This window comes from Saccostrea echinata, unplaced genomic scaffold (assembly GCF_033153115.1).
Source record: "Saccostrea echinata isolate AGI-Se365-2 ecotype Australia unplaced genomic scaffold, CSIRO_AGI_Sech_v1 ptg000006l, whole genome shotgun sequence".
NCBI lineage: Eukaryota > Metazoa > Mollusca > Bivalvia > Ostreida > Ostreidae > Saccostrea > Saccostrea echinata.
The window spans coordinates 8,564,905-8,592,449 of NW_026889755.1; the positions used below are offsets into that span (position 1 = coordinate 8,564,905).

The 27,545-nt window shown below is 33.7% G+C and overlaps 1 protein-coding gene across 1 annotated transcript; it reads right to left on the reverse strand.

The window, feature by feature from the left end:
- Window positions 1–6,902: 6,902 nt before the first annotated feature.
- Window positions 6,903–27,481, reverse strand: LOC133180332 (uncharacterized). The gene is made up of 5 exons (XM_061314879.1): window positions 27,397–27,481; window positions 11,936–12,066; window positions 9,876–9,938; window positions 9,493–9,549; window positions 6,903–8,068 (listed from the first exon to the last, which is right to left on the reverse strand). Exons 1-5 carry the CDS (start codon window positions 27,479–27,481, stop codon window positions 6,932–6,934), a joined length of 1,473 nt encoding a protein of 490 aa, XP_061170863.1. The 3' UTR covers window positions 6,903–6,931.
- Window positions 27,482–27,545: the final 64 nt, after the last annotated feature.

Genomic DNA, 27,545 nt, shown 5'->3' on the forward strand with positions numbered 1-27,545 from the left:
CAGAGACACAATTGGCAGGTGGCTGAAGTCTGTTCTAAAGATGGCAGGAATTGATAGTTCTATATTCAAACCTCACAGCACCAGAGTGGCTTCCGCGAGCGCCGCACATGCACAAAGAATCCCTTTTGATACAATTATGCGAACAGTGGGCTGGTGAAAAGAGTCAACATTCAGAATGTTTTATAACAAAGACATTACTCTAAATGCTGACATTAGTGAAACATTGTTAGAAAATTACAAGCGACCGTATATCTTTAGCACATGATTGTATATATAATTACTTTTACATGATTTCTAGATAAATCTTTCAATGAGATTATCATTTCTGTTTCATTATTGGAACTTTATTCCAAAAATCTGGATTTTATCTCTGAAGTCTCACTTGATACAGAGGCCCCAATTGGGGGGAAGAAATTTTAAAGTTAAACGAGACTTACCTGGAAGGTGAAGTTTGACTGCAATTTCCTATACCCAATTAGGTGCCGAGGGAAAAACAACGCACAAAAAATATGCATTGTGTCTCCCTCACAGCATTTGCAGTCAAAGTTCCACACATTTTTGGGCTATATAAGATTGAGCTGTGTAGGTAATTCATTCTACAAATCTAAATCTAGTGATTGTTCTGGGCCTGATATATTATATCTAACCTTTGTGACAGTTCAACTACTAGTATTAGTGATATATATATATTGCATGTATTTTGCATGTAGAATGATCAGCGAAAGCTGTATTTGCACATCTTTAATTATTATACCCCCGCTCCGAAGGAGAGGGAGGTATCCTGTTTTACCCTTGTGTGTCTGTCTGTCCGTAACACATTTTTCGTCACAGTTTTCTCAGCAACTACTCATCACAGATGCTTGAAATTTTAGCATCCTGTTTTACCCTTGTGTGTCTGTCTGTCCGTAACACATTTTTCGTCACAGTTTTCTCAGCAACTACTCATCACAGATGCTTGAAATTTTAGCACAAACTTTATGTAGGCATGCCATATGGTGGGATTCATTTTTGTGCGAATCCAATGTCAACTTCCTGTTTATCCGTACTATACATAACAAATTTGCGTCTCAGTTTTCTCAGCATCTACTCATTGCAGATGCTGGAAATTTTAGCACACTCTTTGTTTAGGCATGCCATATGGTGGGATTCGTACAACTTCCTGTTCATCCCTGTGTCTGTCCATAATTGAACTTGTGTACATTCACATCAGAGTGTATATTCACATCAAAGCGGGGGTATTGCATTGGCTCACAGAATTCTTGTTATTGCTATATTTTGTTTGTTTTCAGTTTGCAGCATGTCGTAAGTAAGCGAAGTATATCACCTGAAAAGAAAGCATGGAACAAAACACATATAACTGCAGTGTGTCTTCATACTACAGTAGTAGTATTAGTAGTAGTGTTAGACTTTATATCACTTGGCCAAAAGGCACAAAAATGCACCAAATTTCACAGTACATCGTAACTCAGCTGGATGTTGAGCATCATTTAAAAAATTAAGTGGACTTTATCACCGAAAACACGGCAACATGGAATTAAATAATTTCAACTGTAAAGAAGATGTTGACAGCATTGATGATTTGCAGGACTCTACATTGGACGAATGTGGTATTCACCGAAAAATATCAGAAGCCCAATATGTTTTGAAACTGAAAGCTCAGCACAACTTAACTCAAGTATCCACTGATGAAATTATGAAAACTATAAAGGGGCTCATCTCTGATTGCTTAGAATTGTTAAAAGAAAATCATACGAAGTGTTTCTCAACAAGTTGTCTCAACAATTAATTTAGATGACATTTTGCATGACAGTAAATTTTAAGGATTAGAAACTGAATTTTTACAGGAAAAGTGTTTCTTTGAACATCTTGGATACATTAAACCACAAACTGTAAAATTTAGTGAAATGTATGTTCAGGAAAATGGGGGAAAAAACAAATATCGTTGTATTGAAGGAAACTATGGATTTTATCTGCCTTTCTATGATCAGTTGAATGAATTACTGAAAATGCCTGAAGTCTCACAGGGATTGATCTGAACCGCGCCATCGCGATTTTCAAATGACGAATTTTAACAAAATGTCAGGGTAAAACTGGCGCAGTTAAAACGAAAATGACGCACAGTCTACCATACCATCGGCCCTAGCTCACTTTAACATGTTTTAAAGCCTTACACAGTTATCGTTCGCTGTTTAGTACAAAATAAATTTGCAACACGCACGGTGAATGGTTAAAAGTATTTCAGTCGTGTGAGCGCTTAAAATTAGGGTTTTCAATGTGTACAATAATGTGTATGTATGACACTGATCGCGATGGCCACATCTAGCAAGACTACTCTTTTTAATTTCCCGAGTGAAGAATGTGAAACGGAACATCATGAAACAACAGACAATACGATGGAAACAAATAATACAGTTCTACAGGCTGATAGAGAGAGTGCAGGAAATGAACGTAAATTTTTAATGTAAGATTTGTATCGTGTCAATTATCTTGGGCCGACCTGTCAGGGCCGAGGTGTCAAACGTGACGGGTCGAGATGTCCATCTACCATCATGATAAGTAAGAGTTTGGCGGGCGCCGATTTGCCACTTTGGAAGTGGCAGATTTATCCGGCACAGTGTTCTTAGTAACTTTATTCGAGATTTAGCATGCCGATTTAAATGAAATTCAATTACATAATCACCTTTAAGGTTGTGGCCTTCCCCACTCTGTAGATTGATAAATCTGTTGCTGATGACTTGGTGTCTTTGTCTAGGAGTTACAGTACCCGCAACGTTATTCTTGACAATTCTATCGTGTCCTATCGTGCGTGTATCCTATCGTATCGTGCGTGTATCCTATCGTATCGTGCGTGTATCCTATCAGGTTTTCCGGTTTTCCTATCGTGTTTTGCGTTTATCAGTAATCCTATCGTGTTGTGCGTTTATCAGGTTTTGCGTTTATCGTGTTTTGCGTTTATCGTATTCTGCGTCTATCAGGTTTTGCGTTTATCGTGTTTTGCGTTTATCAGGTTTTCCGTTTATCGTTTTCTCCGTTTATCAGGTTTTCTTTCGTTTTGTTAAAAAAATCATATTTCGGAATCATTCAGAACAATGGCGCCGAAGTCGAAAGGAGGTAGAATGTCAACTGGAGAAAAATTAGCGATCGTCCGATACCACGCAGCTAATATGCCTATCCAGAAAATTAGAGAAAGACTACGTGTTAACCACAACTGCATGATAAGTCGCCAGGGAATATATGATTTCTTAGAACGCTGGAAATGTGGCCGAGGTTTTGTAAGGAAAACAAGGACTGTCGGTGCTAATTCCGTGAAATTGAAACCTCTGCATTTGAAGTTCATGGACAGTTGGATTTCTAAAAACAATGAACTTACAACCCAAACACTAAAAAGAAAACTATTTGAGGTCTTTGGCTTGAAAGTGTCTTGCAGCCTTATCAGAAAAAGACGGCAGGAGCTCGGATGGAAGACAGTAGTGTCCAAGACATGCCAGCTCATCAGCAACAAGAACAAACTGGTATGTATTATTATTATAAATGCTTTTCTGTAATTTTTTATAATGTGCTTTTGGCAACGTTACTTATTTGGACATTGAAATATTCAGTCAGCTTTAGAATGTAAGGAATATGTTGTCTACAAAACAGCTGCTAAAGAACGGAAAATATAGATCTTTAGACATGTTACTGTAGATTAATGCACATATGACATGTATAAGTTATAATATAAAAAGATGATAGTTGATTGGAATATAATAATGCATGTGCATTTGTTTCTTGTCTCTCTCTCTCTCTCTCTATATATATATATATATATATAAATATTAGTTAAATTAATGTTATGGTTGTTGCTCAAGAATACCCAGGTCCCTGTAACTTTGTAAATCAAAATGAAATTTACTGTAAGAAATTTCACATACTCTGTACTTGCCGTAATATGTTTTTGAATAATTCATTTTTTTTTTAGATTCGGCTTCAGTGGTGCTTATATGCACTTAATCGTAAGGACGACTTTAGAGATGTGATTTTTGTTGATGAGAGCACTGTTGAAATGTCTGCAAATGGGAGGCTTTTCTTTCATCAGGAGGGCTCGAAAATCCAAAAGAAATGTTCCAGAAAACCCAAACCCAAACATGCTTATAAGGTGTGATAATCTGATAAATAAATCATATTTTACACTAAAAATATATATTATTTCTTTAAAATTAAATGTCCAATCAAATACTCCTTTCCCATTCTGTAATTTACATATTACATCAATGTATTTTCCAAGAAAAGGGAAATAGGAACATTTCAAATTCATATATAATGACATGTATTTTAGGTCCATGTATGGGCAGGCATTTCCTACCATGGACGAACAAACATCTGTATTTTTAATGGAGTCATGGACTCTCTGATTTACCAGGGGATATTGCAACAGAATTTCCTGCCTTTTGTTGAAGACAGATTTCCTAATAAGTATCGATTGTACCAGGTGAGAGTTTACTTATCATTTCAAGTATGTTACTTTAACAATGCAACTATAGAAAATAAACCTTGTATTTTAATTGTGATTTATTTTGTAGTATTAAAGAATTTGTTATGTTTATAGCATGAATTGGATGTTTTTCATGTAATAAAGGCTAACAGTATATAGACGTAGTAGATGTCCAGTATGCTATGATTTGCACTTAAATTTGAATACCTTTGTTATCATAGGATAATGACAGCAAACACACATCGAAGTCAACTAAGGAATGGATGGCAGAAAAAGGAATGTTGGATAAAGTAATGAAGACTCCAGCCTCTTCGCCAGACTTAAACCCCATCGAGAATGTGTGGGCTTCTATGAAGTATCACCTGCAAACAGTGACAAAGCCAGTTGTCCTCAATGATGGTGAAGCCTTGGGATTTTGACATTTTCATTGACTACCGTAATTGTGACTAAATGTTTTGTGTCTTACTTTGTTGAATTTTGTTAATGTGATATATTATATTTTCAGATCATCATTGTATTCAATGTATTGTCAATTACTGTAGTTTACAAAAGTCAGAACTCTTGTAAGCATTTTTCATTTCATGTTTTTGTTCAAGATAACATTGATTTTCCATTCATGTTTGGTTTGAGTACTCCATACTTTTGAAAAACACTTCCAATTTATTAAATTTTTAGTAATGATTTATTTTTAAAATTCAGTTTTTTGTTTACCATAAATTTCATCTTACTCCCTTTAACACCGAGTCATCAAAACGGTTATTAAAATATTCTCTAGAATTACAGTTGTTTGGTGTTTGAAACATATTTTTTATCTTAGCTGATGTCTTTGATACAATTTAGATTGTACTGTATATAGACACAATATTTATACATAAATGTTGAAAAATTCTACTTAGTTATGTATTTTCTACTGTAAACATGGTAAACTAGCACATATTCATTGTGCTCCATGGGTCCTCTTCTCAGGATTTAATATGGCTAAATATTCCTTCTTGATTGATTTTAAGAATGTCTCTGTTTTAATACCAAGATTATTTAGATGGAAACAGTAATTTAATTGGCACAAAACTTTCAATATGAAGTGGAAACCAATACCTTGGGGTTAAAATTTCAGAAGATTCTCAGGAACAAGTACCACATGGTATTCAATAGAGCCTCTGGATCTTAAGTTATAATAAACAAGAGGCCCATGGGCCACATTGCTTACCGGAGCACATTGGCTAGGAAAAATCACAACTCAGTTCAGTATTGAAGAGTTATCGGGGGGGGGGGGGATCCCCCATTGTGGACCCATCTATCCCTGGGGGTCATCAATTAAACAAACTTGAATCTACACTAGCTGATGATGCTTCCATATCAATATGACTGATCACAGCTTTGTTGTACTTGAGAAGAAGATTTCAAATTTTCCTATGTAAAATTTTGATCCCCACCCTACCCCCGGGGTCATGATTTGTACAAATTTGAATCTACACTATGTAATGAAGGTTTCACGTAAGTTTAAACATTTCTGGCCTAATGGTTCTGTAGAAGATTTTTGAAAGATGACACAAAATTTTCACTAATTCGTTATTACCTCCCCTTGAAAGGCGGTGTTACCCTTTATTTGAATTACCTTGAATCCCCTTAGCCAAGAGATGCTTTGTATCAACTTTGGTTAAAATCAGCCCATTGGTTCTTGAGAAGAAGTCAATAATGTGAAAAGTTTACAGACAGACGCCAGACAAAATATAATCAGAAAAACTCAATCGAGTTTTCAGCTCAGGTTAGCTAAAAAGTCATCAGATCACCAACACATTTTGAAGTAGATTTATATTGTTGTCCTGTTTCTATCAGAGATGGTCTTCATCAGAATGCAAATTGTCAAGTTGGTCAAAAAGGAGAGACATAAAACCTTAGGAGGTCAAGCAGAAGTTGTACTTGTGTACAATTTTAATTCATCTTAGATGCAAAGTTAAATATGGTAGTAGGGACTATAGCAACAGGAATATAAAATTTATTACCTTGGTACATGTATCAATTATTTTTATGATCTTTTTTTTTTATTTAGTTCAAATGCAATATCCTACTATACAGTGTAAGACACTGTAATTAATTATAAACAAAGCTAGCAGAAAAAATCCAGCATCTGCAATCACAGAAACTGATATGAATGAATTTGTTGTGTACAAGTAACTACATTGCATAAAACGAAATGAAATTGTTTCAAATTCAATTCATGAATAGAGAACTTTTATGCAGAAAAAAAAATGCATGCATGAAAAGTGAATTAGGAAATTTATTCATTAAATAACAAATAAAATATGATTAATAAATACAGTTTGACAGCATGAGATATAGCATAGAGTCCATTTTTTTAAGTTCTACTCTGTTGTACAATATACAAGATAATACAAGTCCCTGGGACTAAGATTGAGGTCATTGTAAGATTTCAAACACTCCCAAGTTTCACTTTTGAAGTTAACGGCTAAGTGAGCGAATTCCATTGTTGATGCTGCTCACAGCTTTCGTAAATTCCTTGTAGCTTGTTCCACAGCATTCAATGTATGCGTGCTTGAGGCATTTGCTACGCCGAGGTGAAATTGGGGGTCGTCCTTTGCGTCCAAAGAAATTCTTCCCTCGCAACTCATGGTCATGAAACAGCTTCCTGGTCAAAAGCCACAGAAAATTTCCATCTGAACAAGCACTAGTTTGGACATCGGCAAGGATATCCCGTCTCATTCTAAACTGGACTTCCCCTGGCACAACTTCACTAACATCTTTGATTTCAATAATTGGTTCCAATGGCTTGTTTTCCAGGGTAAGAACCTTGTCTTCACTAACATGCTTTCTGTTGCTGACTCTGTGGGTGACGTTCATCAGTGGAGCACGAACTTCGCTATCTGGAGCACTGGGTTGTTCTCCAGTTTCTCTAGGTTGCTCCTCTTCTGTCTCGACATCTTCATTTACTTCAAATAAGGCCTTTTTTGCTGGAGGAGAAGAATCACAGTGATCATACTCTTCTTCCCTCATTACTGCTTCAGTGGAAAATACTGGTGATGTTTTGTTTTCTTCCCTTATAGGCAACTCCAGGATTGAAGACTCCTCAACTGGAACAATTGTTACTGTTGGCATGCCTGGTTGAGGTGTCGAGGTGTTTGCTGTCACCCATCGTACAATTTCACTAACGTTGTTGACTCTCATAGAATTGTCTATTGCTCCATGTAGAAGGCTCAAAATCTCGTCAAGCTTAAGGTTCACAGCAGTCAAATCCTGGGCCTCTGTTTGCATGTTGTTATCAGTTTGGGTAGAAATTTCTCTGACTTGGTTCATGTCTCTAGAGTAATTATCCATTTGGGTGGCTTTGTGATGACACTTTTTGTTGCTGGAAAGAAGGTCTACAATTTCTTGCTCATCTTGGATCACCACAACTTTTTCTGTTTGAGATGAGGTGCAGATTTTGTTCTGTTTGAAATAGTTCATTTGGAGTTCAACAACTTCAGCCTCATCTGTACTTAATTCCTGAAGATAGCATGGAGCACGCTGTGGACTGGAATTGTTTGACTGATTCTCAGCAGATCCTTCATACAGAATGGTAATCTTTCTCCCATTGGAGCCCTAAAACAAGTTTTATACATTGTTAATATCATCATCAGAGAAATTAACAAGAGGCCCATGGGCCATAATGCTTACATTTCTCACTTTGGCCCTTCCGTTCTCTATCAGATTTTTTTTGATATATTCCTATGTTACATGTAAACTAGTCCCAGTTGTATCGGGAACTGTTATAGATGTTCCACAAACACTCAACCACTCCCTTGTGGGTCCCATTTCCTACAGGTTTCATTAAATTAGGCAGTTCTTTTGTGTAATAAATCTACACTTTATTATCAAAAGTATTTAATAGAAAAACAATGCTGGTATAGTTTTTGAGTGTTATCCAATCAGATTTCAGAGCAAGTTCATGCCCATGGTTTCTAAATATTTCACATATTCCTCATAAAGAGATTCACAATAAATACTTATGTAAGAAATCTCAAACATTTTCGTTGAAAACTATAAGAGATACAGCCATATAAGTAAAAGCCAATCAGATTTTGTTTCGGAAACATCATTAAAATCACACAATGCAGCCCCACTCTTCTCTAGGTGTCATGATTTTAACAAACTTGAATGTACACTACATAAGGAATTTTCCATATAAATATGACTTTTCAAAGACTTGCTGTTCTTGAGAAGAAGAGTTTTAAAGATCTTCCCTAAGTATTCCAATTTTAAAACTGTGATCACTCTTTATAGTCATATCCCCCCTTCCCCAGATTTTTTTCCATTAACTCCATGTAAAAATTTGAACAACTATTGTTGAACTTCCAAAAAAATTTTGCCAATGTACATGTATAGAATACCATAGGAAAAACTACATTTGCTTAAAACCTCTGATGACATTTTTTTTCTTTCTTCTGCTTGTTAAGGATTTCTGTTTGGCTCTACCCCTCCCCCCCTTTTATAAAGAATTTAGTGAATATATAAATAGGATACTAAAAAAAACATAAGCTACCTTATGCTTGTACCCCTTCTATAATAATGTTCTGATTTTTATTTTGCTTGTCAAGGAAATTTAGCTTGGCAGTACCCACCTCCCACACAGTTGCAAAAGTTTGGTTGTGTATACTGAAACTGCAAAATCAGTCAACTCTATCTACACTACATGGGGTGCTTGCATATCAGTTGAACTAATAAAAGTGTAGTTTATATATGATTTAGAATTGTTACTTCTAGATGGGGATAAAAATCAGTGGTGTTCTAGCCCCCTCCAATAATTTTTAGTAGAATAACCCTAATACCACTTAGAAATGCTAACACATCAATTTCAGAATCTACAGTTTTGTTTTATCATTAAGACTTTTAATATATTAAATATATTAAATGTTAATATATATTTTCCTACTGGTACATGAAAATTGAGAATTTTAATAAGGAAGTTTGAGCAAATTCGAATCTGCATTTTGTAAATTGCATTGATCATGTTGATTATGCCTTACCTTTCGTTCTTTGGCATTGTTTCTTTCTGGTTCCTTAGGCAGATTAACTTCTTCACTCTACAATCATCAAAATAAGATTTAAGGGTTTTTTTTATCAAAACAACTTCAAATCATAAATGAAGATTACCAAGTCATTTTAAAGATTTTTGTGATATTATGGATGGTTGTTTATAACTCTTATTTGTTTTATACTTTTTATCAATCAAGTTTTCTAACTTGACGACAAAAATTGGGTAAAGATGTACACCACAGTGAGGAGATAACTCTTGAAACTTCATTCACCATTTAATATAATTGGTAATGTTTTATGCAAATTAGGAGCAAACTGATGAGCAATACAATTTGGCTGAGAATCCCTAAGAATCTTGATAAAATTTACATACTGGTTCTTCAGGCTCCTCCTCCCTGTTCTGGTTGATGTCAGATGTTGAGGGAATTATGTCTTCCTACAAAATTAAGTTATGGGTATTATAAATGCTTGTATATCAGATAATATATTTGCTTAACTGGAAAGATTCTGTTTATAAATACTTCTTGATGTGTTTAAGAAATGCATGGTAAAATAATTTGGCATTATTGTTGATTTTTTGAACAGTTAGTTCTAGGACTTTAATACTTTAAATGTGTATTCCTAATGATAAGACATTTCCTCAGGCCATCATTAAAAATATCTTTGTTTCCCCTAACCCGACTCTAAAATCTCAAGTTGGGTAGGTAGGTAGGTAAATTATTTTTTTTTCTCTGACAGCAGTTTTGAAAATACATTTTGAAAAATTGAATATCTTTATAAATAAGAAAGAACAAAAGAAACCGATTTTTAAACCGAATATCATACAAATGAAGCAACATGTATGGTAAATTAATTTACAAATATTATTCATTTGAACTTGTGAAATATCTCAGGCCAGCGTAAATTTTTTGAAATCGAATACTTACAAAAAGACAAGATTTGCAAATACTCAACCATTGGACATCCGAGTATATTTTTCAAACCTACTATCACCTTAGGGTACTTACACAGACAAAATGTCAATGGCCTCGCGTGGCGCAGTGATTCTAATGTTTCGTTTTGGAGTCACGACGTAATTCAGGAGCTTACTCTAAGTCACAGGTCCCGATGAGGGATGTGGAGACTGGTCAGTCGAATGAGACCATAAAAAACGCAGGTCCAGTGTCGCAGTATACATGTAGATGTTGGCACGAAAAAGATCCCTTACTGATCAGTGGCCATAAGTGCCGAGTAAAAGTCTAAATTAGGAGCCCTCCACCGGCCCAACAAATTTCTAAAGGATTTTAAATCAAAGAAACAATCTATTTCAAGGGCCTAACTAAAGAAAAATACACTGGACGTCTCAGGAAGCCATACCATAAACCAATTTTAAAGATTTCAACACTATTAGGAAATAGTGTACATGTATAAACAATATTTAATTAATTAAACCATATCTAAAATGATTGAAGTTTTATATATCTATTGTTATAGCCACGAAGTTAATATCCCATAGATAAAAGGAATGAAGAAACGACATCTGAATTATATTTATTAAGATGAAATAATTATTCAAAGACAAATTTACAACTATGGTCCTATATAGTAAAAATAGAATCATACAATACATCGAAACGAATGAAATGCAGTGAAATTTATTGATATGTATACCCCTCATCTGCTCATGAGGCAGGCTTTGCCATGCTTACCACGTATTAATTTTAGAATTTCTTGTAAATAATTTGTAAATACCATCTTTACACTCCTTAGTCATGATACATTTAATTCAAGAAATGTCTCAAGAGTGTATGATTCTAATAAGTTAAATATATATAATAAGATTGATACTCGCCGTTGTTTTATAACAAAAACTAACCCTCTGTGCCACAAGTTGTGGCAAAAGCCGCTGTTCTGATAAAAAAAGGAATTCGATGAAATTGTATTTTATAAATTTGATAAACAATAAAAAAATATTTGAATAATCTTATTAAAAAAACTTTTCAGTCGGCACGATTTAAGTGGGTCGGTCGCGTTAGGGGAAACAAAGGTATTTTTTATTTTGGCCTCAGACACAATTTTTTGACCTTTTGACCTTTGCATTTGATCTTCTTTGGAAAAAAATTACACCTTAGTCATAAGTTTTGAATGGTTGGAGCTAGGATTTTCATATTAAAGTTATTTTTTCTTTGTGACAAGAACTCGCTTTGAGTACCAATAATTTTGACACTTTTGACCTTGACCTTGGAGTTTGACTTGCATTTGAGAAATTTTATCCTTTGACATGAGCAGCCATACTGGGCATCAGTGTTTCACAAACACATCCAGTTGTTAAATACATTTCCATGTATAAAATCTTTTATCCCCTACAGTGCCCCATCCTACCACCAGCCTAAGATAAATTGACTCTGTGTATGCTATTCAGTAGACCCCACAATAAATGAAACTATAACCTACCTGATCATGTGGCCTAACAGCTAGATATCCATTTCTTTTGTTTCTTCTCTTTTTCTTTTCTTTATCTAGGGCCAGTGACCTATGGCTGGAGGACCAATCATCCTCATACTGGTTCAGAACAGCTCTGGACTCTGAAAATAAATAAAGTTATTTATATTCCTTTTTTTGAAGAAAGGAACAAGAACACTTCAGGCTGGCATATTTCTCATAGCACAATTGCACTTCATGATAAATATTAGGGCTGGGTATCAGCTGGGAATGTTGTATTGCGATATATTGTAATGTTTTTAACTGTATTGCGATGTGTATTGCAATATTTTAAATGACAGTTATAATGCTCTTTTTCTCATTTTATTAACCTTCATTTACAAGCAGAGTGTGTTACAAAAAAGGTCTTGTTGACTTCACTACAGTTTTTGAACAAAATGCAACCATACAACAGCTACTTTACAACTTGGTACTGTTTGGTATGATTGGAAACGTTCCTGACCTATTGAATTCATATTTTACTGAGGAAATCTAAAGCCCAAACAGTTTGCCAGTATATCCGTACTGAATAAAGTGCTCCGCCACAGCATGATACCCCCGTCAAATATTGCTCAATTGTCACAAACAGTTTAGAGTGCAAGAAAATCATGTCAACCTTGATATAAGGATTTTTCCATTCCTTATAACATTTATTTATACATCTCCTGTGGTGTAGGCATTAATTACAACAAATATTACATTATAGATCCTCAACTGGTTGTGTTAGAGCTTGACAAATGCCCATCTGCAGACCCCCCCCCCCCCTTCAAGCTTTCAGATTTGTGAGACATGATGCTCTGAATTAGTTGATATTTTCAAAAATTTAAACAAAGTTTATTTGCCATAACATAATACGTCCCGTCTAAAGACGGGCGTATAAAAACACATCACAAAAGATATTTTTTGCTAACTTAATCGCTATATACTGGAATATAGTTATTATTGCGAAGCCTTAATAAATATATGCTGGCTTGATTGCCGTTTGTGGCCCTACCCTCAATCTAATTAAAATTAGATGTTCTGAAGTGGTAGCGGATTCAGAACATCTAATTTTAATTAGCTTGCCCTATCGTACACCTGTCAGGACCCCTGACCCACTCATGGGCAATGAATTTCAAAAGAGGCACCCTTGGTCATCTTAAGTTTTTTTTCATAATCATGCACTTAGTACACGTGTACAAGAACAGAGAAGATTTTCACAAATTTATAATTAATACATTTTCAATCCATGATAGATATAGCCCTGCACTAACACCAGAATCCTGAATTCCACAATTTATTTACTGGTGTTCCAAATAAAATCAATTAACATTTACCAAATGAATTTTCTAACAAACTAAATAAAGTGATGTTTTCACATAATCATGATAACTGAAATCTTACCAGATAACTCCAGGATTTCAACTTTGAATGTCTCCTTATGATATTTGAACATCAACAAGCTGTCCTTTCACTAAGGCTTTAATGTCAGGGACTTGACATTTCTTGGCATCAATTATAGCTGTGCAGCCATCCAAGTCGAAAAGCACAAGTGCAAACATGGCTTACAGTATTCTACGTTGATCCTGTTTATAATAGATAATTAAGATATTCAATCAACTAATTAGGCTACAGTGTACATCAGGGATGGGGTAATGGTAATGTGTAATGATAATTGACAGTAATTAATTACAAATTTCGATGTAATTGAAAGTAATGTGTAATTGGCCCAATTTTCAATTAAATTGTAATTTAATTAATTAATTACTTTTGAGAAAAGCATGTAATTCACAATTACTTTTCAATTACATTCAATTACACTTGTGGTTAATAAATGGGAAATAGCCCCCCCCCCCTTTTTTTTTCAAATCCCGAACACTTTATTCATGAAAGGTTAACTGATTTTTAGGACAAAATGTTCTATAATATATTAAAAAATTATATCATCTTTATTTAGTGAATTGCTGTTTCCTCCTTAAAATGCATTTTCTTCAAAACTTTCTAATATTATTTATCTCCTTGTATATAAATATATTAAATAAAATTAATAATTTCAATTAAGATGTTTATGAATTGACACTTAAAATATCTAGTCCAATGGAATATAAATGAACGTTCATGACTGCTTAGGCCATCATTAAAATATCTTTGTTTCCCCTAACCCGACCCTAAAATCTCAAGTTGGGTAGGTAGGTAGGCTAATAATTTTTTTTTTTTGACAGCAGCTTTGAAAATACATTCTTAAAATTTAATGGAATGATATCTTTATAAATAAGTTTAGTACAAAAGAAAGTGATATGTAAACAGCTAGAATACCATACAAATGCAGTTTAAACTCAATATTTATGGTAAATTAATTCACAACTATTATTCAATCGAACCACCTCATACCAGAGTAAAGAGTAAAAATCGAAAAAATCTGTTTAAAAGATTCTCGGGTACGCAAAGACTGGACACCAGAGTATTTTTTATAGGTACTATCAGCTTCCATTGCTTTGTACTTTTTCAAGGGCTTCGAATTGTGCAGTGCTTCTAGAGCATTTCGTTTTAGAGTCTCGAAGTAAGGAGTATTTCTAAGTTGCAGGTTCAAATCCCAATGCGGGACGTTGGGACCAGTTCTTCGAATGGCACAGTAAAAACGTAGGTCCAGTTACACATTAGATACTGGCACGGGAAAAAACAATCCTCCCTGCTCATGGCCTTAAGTGCCGCGTACACGTCTAAATTTGGAGTCCTTCACCAGAAAAATGTTTAAATAAATGTTGTTGTCCCAACAATTATCAAAGAGATTCAAATCAAAGAAACAACCAATCTTCCAGGGCCTTATTAAAGAAAAATACACGGACGTCTCAGGAAGCTTGTATCATAATTTCAAATCTATTTGGAAAAAGCATGTTAACAATATTTAATTGAGGCAAACAATATCTAAAAATGATAACATGTCATACACAATGTCAAAGTTACGAAGTTTAACCCATGATTAGAAGGCAGGAATAAAGGACATTTGAATTCTATTCATTAGGATGAAATATGCAGACTTATTTACAACTCCTATGATCCCATATAGTAAACATTGGAATATTGATGAACTGTGTATAAGATCAAAACTCAAATTAAATAAAATGCAATGAAACTGGTGTTTTCACAAGGTGGGCCCCTTGTCTGCTCATGAGGGGTATCATGAAGAGGGCCTATGTTCCTAAGCATGATCTCTACTTACCTTAATTTTAAGACATGCTAGTACAACCCAAACACTTTCAATTAGTCATTGGATATTATATTTTATAAACAAAAAGTTTCAAGAGTGCAGGATTCTAATATGCTAAAGGCATATGGTTGATGCGTTGCCTTTCTTTTAAAACACGAACTAACCCTCCGTGACCATATGTTGTAGGCGCTATTTTGTTTCCAATAAACGCTTGAAAATCACAGAACAAAATCATTCGATCTGATTAAAAACAGATTTGATGGAATTTTATTTTATAGAAGTTGATAAACATAAAAAAAGTTTTTGAATAATCTTAGGGGAAAAAAACTTTCCAGTCGGCGCGTTTTAATTGGGTCGGTCGCGTTAGGGGAAACAAAAGTATTTTTTATTTTGGCCTTATCATTGTTTATTTTTCTATGTTTTTTCTTAATGTAATTTGTAATTTAATTAATTACATTTGCAAAGTAATTGTAATTTAATTAATAACATTTCAAAATCCTTGTAATGGTAATGGTAATTTAATTGAAGGTTTTGGGCAAGTAATTGTAATTTAATTAATTACTTTCCTATGTAATTGACCCCATCCCGGATTAAGGTTTAAAAGTTTTAGCCCAGACAGGAATGTTATACTTTTCTTCCAGTGATCTTGAACTTGCCAGATTGGCCTTGTGTCAAGGTTTAATGAATGATGGATTGTATGTTGTTTTATGACATGGGAAGAAACCACAACTTTCACTTCAAAGTGCCTAGCGCTTGGCAAAGGAACAGTTGCTACCTATTTTTTATTGACTTAGGTCAGTTGCGGCCATGATTCTTGTATACCCCTATTTTTCTGGCCAAGTGGGTCTTGATGAGAAGATTTTAAAAATTTTTTTCCTAAATATTTTAATGTAAAAATTGGATTCCCTATTCTGGCCCCATCCTACCCCCGGGGTCATTATTTGAACAATTTATAATCTACACTACCCCAGGATGCTTCTGTATAAGTTTTAGCTTTTCTGACCCAGTGGTTCTTGAGAAGAAGATTTTTAATGACCCCACTCTATTTTTGTCTTTTGTAGATTATCTCTCCTTGTGAAGGGGGATAGGCTCTTCATTTTTACAATTTAAACTCCCCTTCACCCAAGGATGCTTTGTGCCAACTTTTCTTAAAATTGGCCCAGTGGTTCTTGAGAAGAAGTTGAAAATGTGAAAAGTTAACAGATGGACAGACAGACAGTTAGACAGACAACAGGTGATCAAAATAGCTCACTTGAGCTTTCAGCTCAAGTGGGCTCAAAAAAACCCAAACAAAATCATGAGTCCTATAATTAATTAAACTGGTCAAAATCTTTAAATTCTGTTAATTTCTTGAAATATTTGCCTACAATATGTCAAAGGCATATAACTTTATTGTTAGCATTTGCTGAAGAATAGATCTCTCTACGAGAAAGATAGGTTACATGTAATGATATCAATTCTTTTGAATGATGTTATTTTTATGACTATAAAGTTGGAGTTTTATTTTTTAGCTTGTGTGTTTTTTTTTGTGCAAATACATGTAGTTAGGTAGGTTTTTGACAGATGCGTGGATGCTAAGCAGAAAAAAAACTTGGAATTGCCTTCAGATGTAAAACAAAACAAAAACAAGAGATGTTTGTGAAACACGTAAGTCCAAGGGGCATAACTCTGTCAAAAATTGATCGATCGTAATGAAAACAGAACTTGACCTAGATATTCTTATGATAAATCTGTATACCACATTTCATTTCAGTATGCAACCTTTACAAAGAAAATGAACGGAAACTGCAAATTATTGGACCCAAGATGTATCAACTGACAAAGTTTGATGATTCTAAGTCAATAATTACCTGACATATTTAAATAAAACCATAAAAATTCAAAAATAGGTCACAGTGACCTCCTCTGCAGACCCAAGATGCATCAACTGACAAAGTTTGATGATTCCAGCCAATAATTACCTGATATATTTAAATAAAGCCAGAAAATTTTTAAAAAAGGTAACAGTGACCTTTTTTTTAGTCGACTAACTCTGCAGACCCAAAATGCATCAACTGACAAAGTTTGATAATTCTAAGCCAATTAGTACCTGAAATATTTAATTAAAGCCATAAATTTTCAAAAGTAGGTCACGGTGACCTACTTTTCAGTTTATATTTTTTGAGGACCCAAGATGCATCAACTGACAAAGTTTCATGATTATAGACCTTAAAATGTTCAAATTATTCCTCTAAAATGCTTTGAAATCAAATGCCTGCGAGGTTCAAAAAGTAGGTCACTGTGACCTACTTTTTAAAAAATATGTTTTATGGCCCCAAGATGCATCATCTTACAAGATTTAATGATTCTAAACCTCTCAGTATTCAAATTTATAAATGACCTTAATTGTTTTCTGAAAGATTAGACATAAAATTCAAAAAGTAGGCTAAGATGACCTACTTTTTAGTCAATGTACTCCGAGGACCCAAGATACATCAACTGACAAAGTTTGATGATCATAGGCTTTAAATTGTTCAAAAAATGCCTTTAAATCATTTTGAAAAAGAATGGCCAAAAAATTTAAATAATAGGCCTCCGTGACCTACTTTTGAGTCAACATGATATGAGGTCCTTAGATGCATCAACTGACAAGATTTGATGATCCTAGTCCTTATAGTAAACAAAATATCGACACTTTAATAAAATGTAATTTTTGGTCAACTTTGAAGTGACCTTGAGACTACGTCCTTTGCCCCAGGGCGATTTCCCATGCAAATTTTAATCTACAACATATCCTCATCCTTTTGTGTAAGTTTGATGATAATCTGCCCAGTGGTTCTTGAGAAGATTTTTTACCAACCAGTACTTTTGTTTCTATTTTCCTAATTATCTCCCCTTGTTTAAGAGTCACAACCCTAGTTTTAGACTAAACGGGAGCCCATGAGCCAAGGATACCCTGTGATAAATTTGACAATAATTGGCCAAGGGGTTCTTGAGTTATGACCCATATTCTAAAAAGTTTACGTACACCACACAAATGGCCATAGCATTAGCTCTTTGAGCCTTTGGCTCAGAAGAGTTAAAAATTGTCTAAAGCAAATTTTCACATACATGTAAGATGAATGTTTTTTTAGCCGGGCTTTGCTGAAAGCAAAGTCCTGGCTGTAGGCATCGTGATCGACTGCCTTACTATAAATAGCACATGTTCAGAAAAGTAAACAAAAAGCCTAACAGCGTCAAAGCAGACGCTTCCGATAAACAAAACAGTCACATTGAACGATACTTAAACAAATATTTTTTACATCTCAATCTACGGAATTGTCAATTGATCAATATTTTTGTTTGAGAATTAAATTAAAAGAGGAATTAGATATTTACTTTATTAGGGTAGTCGTGATATAACAATTTGTGCACATACGCTACTGAATGCATATTGTAATTAAGCGAACTATTTTCAATAAGCGCGGGTTTTTCGACAGGTTGCCTATATTGAATTGTTAAAGAATTTCATATCGTTTTCGTCGATGTTATGTGAGTGGTTATATTCTCTGTTTTGTCTTTCAGCAAATAAATAGATTAAGTAAATTGGAGTTTAAAGAATTAATTAATGTGCGTTATGCCTGAATTAAGTCGCCTGACAATTGTACATGGTGTATCTGGTGTATCTAGTCGGCGATAAAAGTACTGTTTGTTTGAAACTTTAAGAATATCTCTCAAAATATGTGCATTTCTTTAACTATGAATTATATTATTAAACCGATATGAATTTAATTTTTTTAAATTAAATTCTAATTCAAATCTATCTAAAGAAAAATCAGCAAACCATATGGTTCAACATTCTTTTTAAAAAAGTTTGGCAATTGACAGACAAATATTTTTTGTAAAAAAATTAATTGTTTTCTTAAAAGTTAAAATTAGTGACCTTAAATGTTTAAATTAGTGACATTAAATAAAACAAATGACTTATATATTCCCCTCACTGGCCATATGTTATTGGTAGAATTAAGAAAAATTGTATGACATTTTTTGTTTGTTTACTGATATTATAGTATAATTAGTCTGACCTATATTTATTTACGTCCGTAATGCTTGTATAAACAGTAAGCTCAGTGACAATGTCGTGATATCTGTAAGTGTTTTTCAGATCAGTATAGCATTAAGGTGTCTTGAATTGCAAGAAATTTAATGTAATAATGAATTTTAAAAATATCGGTTTTCATTTATCAGATGTAATTTGGTACGATACCGTGTTAATTCCTTTTGATATTTTCAGGGTTGATCTTGTGAAACCGGCTTAACAGGAGACAATTTATTAAATTTTTCCTTTCAAAATAATTTGAAAAGGATGATTTTATGATTATATTAACGGCATAAAATACAGCGAACACCGACTACTTGCAGCAAACAAGTGCGCCGCCATTACGAATTCGTAAAACAAAGAGACAGTTTCGGAAACTCGTAATTTTCTGAAAAAAAAAATGTGTAGGAGGTCAGTCGGTTATAACCGGAAACAAACAAATTTTTTTTAGCCTAATGATGTATGTATGTAAATATTCATGAAGATTAATCTTACATTTGTAATACTGGTAATGCTGAAATGTTTTCAATATATTACTACTCAAATAAAAAAGTTAAAATTTGAATGCGTTTAAAGAAAAGGGTTTGAAAATACGGTATTACTTCGATAACCCTGAATGCAATTAAAATAACTTTCTCCTTTCTAATAAATAATTTCGAACAAATCCTTATGATGGATAAGATCTTGTGTTTGTTTGTTTGCATGTTGTTTAACGTCCCTCTACAGAATTTTTCACTCATATGGAGACACTACCACTTGCCGGTGGAGAGCTCCAAATTTTGTCCTTTACTCGAGCTCGGCACTTACGGCCATTGAGCAGTGAGGGATCTTTTTCGTGCCAGCACCTGTTGCGACACGGGACCTCGGTTTATACGTGTCAACGGAAGGACCGGTCTCGAACCCGCGACGTAAGGATAAACTCCTTACTTCGCGACTCTAGAGCAGACGCTCTTACCACTGCGCCACGCGGGCGACTAAGATCTTGTGTAAAGGTGATGTAAATGAAGTTCAAAACTATTTATTTTCTTTCATAATATGAAATAAACAATGTGATTCCATTTGGTTAATATTTTAATTTAATAGTTTTAATTTAGATGACTGGGATAAAGATTTATGTTCTGTGAAGCATGGAATATAAATAAATAAAAATGTAAACTTTAAGATAGAAATTTCATGTGAATATGTTTATGTATAATATATAAATTATTTATACCCATTGAACAATCAATTTAGCGTCGAAAATTTTTATGTTTACAAATTCAGATCAAATTTTTAGTGAAAAGTCAATGGTATACTGTTTTGAATGTGAAAATTTTGTTCGAGACTTCTCACCTTGGATTCATTTCGTATGTGCTCCCAAAGCGCTTTACAGTATATTGAGCGTGCGCGCGCATTCCAAAAAAATTAGTCTTAAAATACATGCAAGCTCTCAAGGGTGCTGGGAAATAAAAATCGTTTATATTAAAGGTGCTTAGACACAGATTTGAAGTTAATATTTTCTCAAATTTTCTGTATAATATCACGACTTATATATTGCAATAGCATTTTGCACGAAAATATAATTAAAAACTTATGTTATCTAGAAATTATTGGAACTACGAATTCCTAGACGCGTTTGATTAACACATCATTGCACTTTCACAAATTTTATCTTTATCCTTAATATTTAAGAAAAGAAGCGATTTTGTTGTGTATTAACGGAAAACATTACATCTATAATTCAGAAAATTCAGAGTAGAAATGTGCGAAAGCAAACCCTCTCACTAATATCGTTAGCCCGTGCTCAGTGCTGTGTACAGAGTTTAACAAATTGAATACACCCGTGAAACGTAAACTGTTTTTGTACACAGGGCACGAGCTCTGTTATTGTTAATGTATACGATTCACCGGGTGTGTTCAATTGTTAAAGTCTGCACACACCACTGAGCACGGACTGACAATATTGTGAGTCGGTTTTGCTTTCGAACATTTCTACTCTGAATTTTCTGGATTCTAGTTCTAATATTTTTCATTAATACACAACAAAATTGCCACTTTTCTTAAGTATTAAGAATAAAATTAAAATTTGTGAAAGTGCAAGGATGTGTCAATCAAACGCGTCCAGAAATTTGAAGTTTCAATAACTTCGAGATGAAATAAGATTTTTATTTTATTTTAGTATGAAATGCTATAGCAACATATAAGTCATGAAATTATACAGAAAATTTGAGAAAATATTAACTTCAAATCTGTGTCCAAGCACCTTTAATATATAATTAAAAGAAAACAACATATAAAAATGTTCATTAGTCTTTATCTAAGTACAACACATTATAATTTTTCAGAAAAAGTTGGTTAGTCTTTGCTTCAAAATGTCCTGTTCAGAATGAAGAGCCATCTATGTACGAGCCATAAAGACCTGAATATATCATGATTTTCTCAGGCAATGACCATTTTGGCCGAACCTGGAACTAGAACTAGACTCATATTCATGTCATAAAGATTAGATAATTATAATTTTCGTGCAGCTGGTTTCCTAGAGGACCAAAAATAAAGAATTTTTTTTCTGATTAATACAGGCATGTAGTATCATTTTTAAAGGAGAAAAAAGGAGAATTGTCGAAACCCGAAAATCCTATTCCGTTGGAGAAGGAGTAGGGGTGGGCTACAACTTACTTTCACATTTCGAATTTCATTAATTCATTACCAAATTACCGTAATTTTAATATGCTGCAATAAAATGATGGGTACAATCTAATTAAAATTAGACTATCCATTTTGCTTTTAGTAAATCTGTTCGTCGCTCGTGGTAAACACCTGGTTTATATTACGAAGAGTGAGTTGAAAGTTCCAATTCAAAATTTGATTGCGAAGAGTCAATCAACCTTTCAATGTACATTGTCCATTGTAAAAGTTTATGTTTGAAAAATGGTGACACCCCTAGCTCCTCCGATACTATATGCCTGTATGAATCAGCAAAACCACTCAAAGTGCACTGTTACCATGCATAACCATGGTGAGCTTAATAATTAGAAAGGTATAAATGTATTTTCATTAAAAATATCACCAAGTCCTATCCTGGGGTCTTAACGTTGGGTTCTGGACCGTTAATTTTAATTATTGGTAGATGGGTTATTGTTAATCATAATCATACAAACTCTACCTGTTAAATATCAATGGTCAGAAAGAAAGATTTTCAAATATGTACTAAATTAGGATAAGATAATACACTCGAACATATTAAAGCCCGGCTTTCAGTACTTTCAGTACTTTGATTTAAACATGGTTACACCCTGTACATACAAACATGTAACCATCTGGTCAACTAAGTAAAGGGACTATCAGAATTAATTGTAAATAGTTCATAATTTTAAATCATATCCTGTACTTAATTTTTCTACCTTTTTCGTTTCCTTTGAAGGATATATTGACAGGAAAATAAAGCATCTGCCATGTTTCATAATACATGTGTACAACAATTTATCCCATGTTTACCCCTTTATCCCGTGGATATGACTCATTGGATAAATTTTTCATAATCCACAGTTAAGTGCAGTTGTGACGTCACAATGGTTTTTGCGTAAGCGTGATGAAGTAAAACAAAGTGGAGTCCTATATAAAACAGTGTAAAACATTGGTTGTGAAGTATTAAACATGGGATAAAAAGAATCTCCCATGATTTGTAGTTGGATATGACTTTTATCCAACTCGTTGTGTGTTTTTATCCCCTCGCCAAGGCTCGGGGATAAAAAACACACAACTCGTTTGATAAAAATCATATCCAACTACAAATCATGGGAGATCCTATATATATCTAGTATATTATTACGGATTTATAATAGACGATGCATAATATTTACGATAATATTTTTTAAATTTATAGGCCAAAACAAAAATTTTTTAGGGATTAGCAGCAAGTTTGTCCTTCCTTATTTAATTTGCTTGGGCCAACACCATGCTTCTTTGAATCAATTATCAGATTAAGACTGTCTGCGTATGATAACTTAATCATGTTAATGATTTAACATTGAAGATTTACAAAATTGTGAGAAATATAGAACATGTTATCTTTATGTATTAGGGAACATAGAAATCATGAATATTCATAACACTGCTCAATTAAAATTACATATTAAGAGGCATTGAGGTTTAATAAACAGACTAATGTTGCAGATTCATTCTTTTCTGTTGAATTTATTCATTAACTTTATCTACACTAAGACACTGGGTAATCCGACCATATGTCCATTGCACATCTGATAATTGAACTGTGCATAAAATGAATTGCAAAACTTTACGAGTCAATTAGTCTTATTTTTATTAAAAAAACAGTTTAAGTACATCATTTAGGGAGTCAGCAAGATTCAAGTTCCCCATGAGCAAGCCTATTTCCCGAGGTAAAGTGGAGGGAAATAAACTTACTCGAGGGGAACTGGACTCCCTCAATGATATACTATAACTCTATCACATCTCACTAGTAAGACAGTCCAAGTTCTCTCCATATATGAAACACATACATGTATGGATTATACATGTACAAGATAAATTCTGATTAAATTTTCTCCCTCATTATGTGACCATTGAGGATTACACATTTGAGCCAAGATGTAGATCTGTGCAGTATAATGCCAGTGTTACGCTCTCATTATCATATAATTATACATTGTTCTATCATAAACATGTAAAATATCTGCCTGGGAGACTTTAATCTCTTGTCTTTTTTTTACCTTGTTAATATTTTGAAAAATTTAGTTTCAGCAGTCATAGCCATGTCACACTAATTTAGGAAAGCACTCGACATTTTATACATTTCTGATCACAAAAAAAAGTAACCTGCTACTTTCAGCACCTGTACATAAAAACACAAGAAGTACGTACATCAGGGACATCTTAAATTGAATATTTTTCATTCTTTTCTTCTCTGTCTCTCTTTCCTTATTCATTCTGCAATCAGTCTTTCGGGTCCTAAACTTATGGACAGCGTAATGAAAAGGGCAGAACACAAATGATTTGCAATCGATGTCTGACTAAAAAATCTCTTCTGTGCACACACACAGTTTAAAAGAGAAAGTGAAAGTAAAGGTGTGCAACTTTAACAAGCTAAACTTTGTTATTTCGTAAGAAATTTTCTCTGAGATAGCTCACGCGATAATCATATACATATTCTAAAATAAAATAAGAAGGATGAATTGCAAGGAATACCCCAAAACCTAAAATAGTCATGGAAAAAAGATTACAACCAAAAAAGAAGAAAATTACCGATCGGGGAAGGGGGGGGGGGTATGCAAATCCCACACTACATGCAGTCGTCAATTAATACAACACTGCAACAGTCCGATAATTAGTTTTATTTACACTTTGGGCACCCCCCCCCCCTTTCAATTAAGAGAAACCTAATACCATGAATACGGATGAAAATAATCATGCAGGTTTGAAGTGAGTTATAAATACACTGTAATACGTCTTCAGTACTGATTTATGGCAGTGACACATTTTGTGATTACAATGATAGTCAATAAAATTTCCAATTTTCAAAGAAATTATAAAGGAGTCCTTAGGATGATCAAGAAGTTTTGGATGACTGCATGTCAGGTTACGACCATATAGAGGTTTTTTTGTTTGTTTGTTTGTTTTTTTTTTTTTTTTTACACATAAACTTTGAATTGTAAACTTTGAAACTCTAAAATGTTATAATTAATATTTGTTTCCTCTCATGTTCAATTTTCAAATAATTTAAGTTTTCAATATTGTCATGTAATTATATATATATATATATATATATATATATATATATATATATATATATATATATATATATATATATATATATATATATATATTTTGAATGAGGGAGATTGATATGCTGTCCACATTTTTTTTCTTCTTTTTTGTAAATATTTATCCTATTTCTGTAGTTTGCTTAACGTAACGCACCAAGTATTTTTATGTAATAGGTATGGCACAAACAGGTATATAAAGCACTATAAATCAAATTTAATAAAACTTGCAACATATATGAAGTGACGATAATAAAGGGGAAAATGTACTGTTCAATCGAGGTTCAAATTACGTGTGGTTTCTTCTGTCATGCTTAACTTAATCTCTAACTACTTTAAAGTGATGCAGTAAAACTACTTACACTGTACAACTTCAATGCTCTTCGAAGCAGCTTTCAACTCTGAATATGCATGCGATTTTTTATTACCTAATGATGCGTGTATACAGATAGACCTCGTTTGAAACCCTTTTTAATGTGTAGGGGAGATTTGCAAGTGTCTATACCACACCTGTCAAAACAGGTACATACTTGTATAGGTGTACACCAAATACACGCGACATATCCTGGATCCGACACACGGACATGACCCCAATACGTGTGCTCTCAGAGAAGGGTTTCTCAAAAAAAAGTTTGTTAAAACGTTCAAGAACTTAAAACGTAAATACATATACTATTATATGTAAAATGGAAAAAAGAATACTTACGTAAATTAGCCACGTTAAGTTGCTCGTTCTTCAGTCTGTGGTGTAAATGATTTCATTCTTCTCTGTAGATCAAGTACTGTCGGGATCATTAATTTTACCGATAATTATACAGCAATTAAACTGCTCAAAATTACTTTTGACCGACTTTGTACACGAAAGACAAATTTACCATACATGGATTCAGAGATCTTTTGAAGTTGTCTTCAAAGCTAGTGTTTTTTTTTTTTTTTTTTTTTTTTGCCAATAAAAACATTGTTAAGACAGTAATCAAATCAATTTATAAAATAAACGCTAATTATGTATATAAAAAAATGATTTTCACCGTGTGCTAATTTAGTCCTTTTATTACAGCACACATTATTTACCATCAAACTTAATTAATCGTTACATACATGTAGCTTCAACATCATAATAAATTAGCATTAAATATACCTTGAAATGAGATAAGTTTAATATCGTTTTGTTTTAATTTATTCTTTATTTTTAACATTCCTATCAGGAAATGCGTTTATCGTGAAGATCGTTTATCAGGTTTTGCGTTTATCAGGTTTATCGCGAAGACCGTTTATCAGGTTTTGCGTTTATCAGGTCTATCGTGTTTTGCGTTTATCAGGTTTTGCGTTTGTCAGGTTCTGCGTTTATCGTGTTCTGCGTTTATCAGGTTTTGCGTTTATCCTATCGTATCGTGCGTGTATCCTATCCTATCGTGTATCATGTCAAGAATAACGTTGCGGGTACTGTACTAAGGCATTCACTCCAGCAAGAAATGGAAAACCTTCAAGGCGGTATTTAACTTTGTGTCCCTGGTGGTAGAGCAACATGGCATATTACCAGTGGCCCAACTATAACCTAGAGTAGCTGCAGAACTGTAGCTCTCTGCTTGAGAAAATTCGGACAGATAAAGCAGAGAGCTACAGATCCAAGCGTTATAAAAACCTTCGATTTACGCCGCCGCTTTTTTGTCGCTCGCTTCGGGTATTATTTCTTGTATTTAATGCTTTCCCCTGCTTTAAAAGTGGTATCCAATAATTATCCATATATTTTACTCCTATTTCTGAAACTTTTTATTTACCTTTCAACAGTTTCAGACGGCCGTAATATCAGTTTAAAAAATGCATTCCGACGTCGACGTTGGTGTCATCCTGAAACAACACGCCCGAGTTTTATTTATCTCATTTCTTTTTTACATACATGTTGTATTCTAATATTTATAGGCAATATACATGACATTTAAACCTCCTGAAATTTTTTTAACATTTTCTTGACAAGTATATGTTCTTTCAGACTTTGAATTACTTCTTTTCGCACAACCCCCAATAACATGGACGTCGGAATGGGAATTTTTTAAACTGATATTTCAAAACCATAAAGGGCTGTTTGAGACCGTTGAAAATTAAATAAAGTATCAGGAATAGGAGTAAAATATATGGATAATTATTGGATACCACTTTTAAAGTAGGGGAAAGCATTAGATACAAGAAATAATACCCGAAGCGAGCGACAAAAAAGCGGCGGCGTAAATCGAAGGTTTTTACAACGCTTGGATCTGTAACTCTCTGCTTTTACTGCCCGAATTTTCTCAAGCAGAGAGCTACAGTTCTGCAGCTAAACCTAGAGGTGTTTTGTCTCTCTGAGATTCTGCATTGTACACTGCATTTTACTTGCAGATATCTTTTCAACGCTAACAGAAGCATATGTGTGCTGGGCTTCAATCACTTCAACACATACCTACTATCAAGTCTTCCAGACTGCTCTGATAAGTCTTCATAAGATTCTCATTCTGTGCTTTCGCTATGTGTAACTTTGCATTCATTGTTGCATGTGATACACAAAATCCTAATTTTGACGTTCTAGGTGCTTGGTTTCCATGAATATTG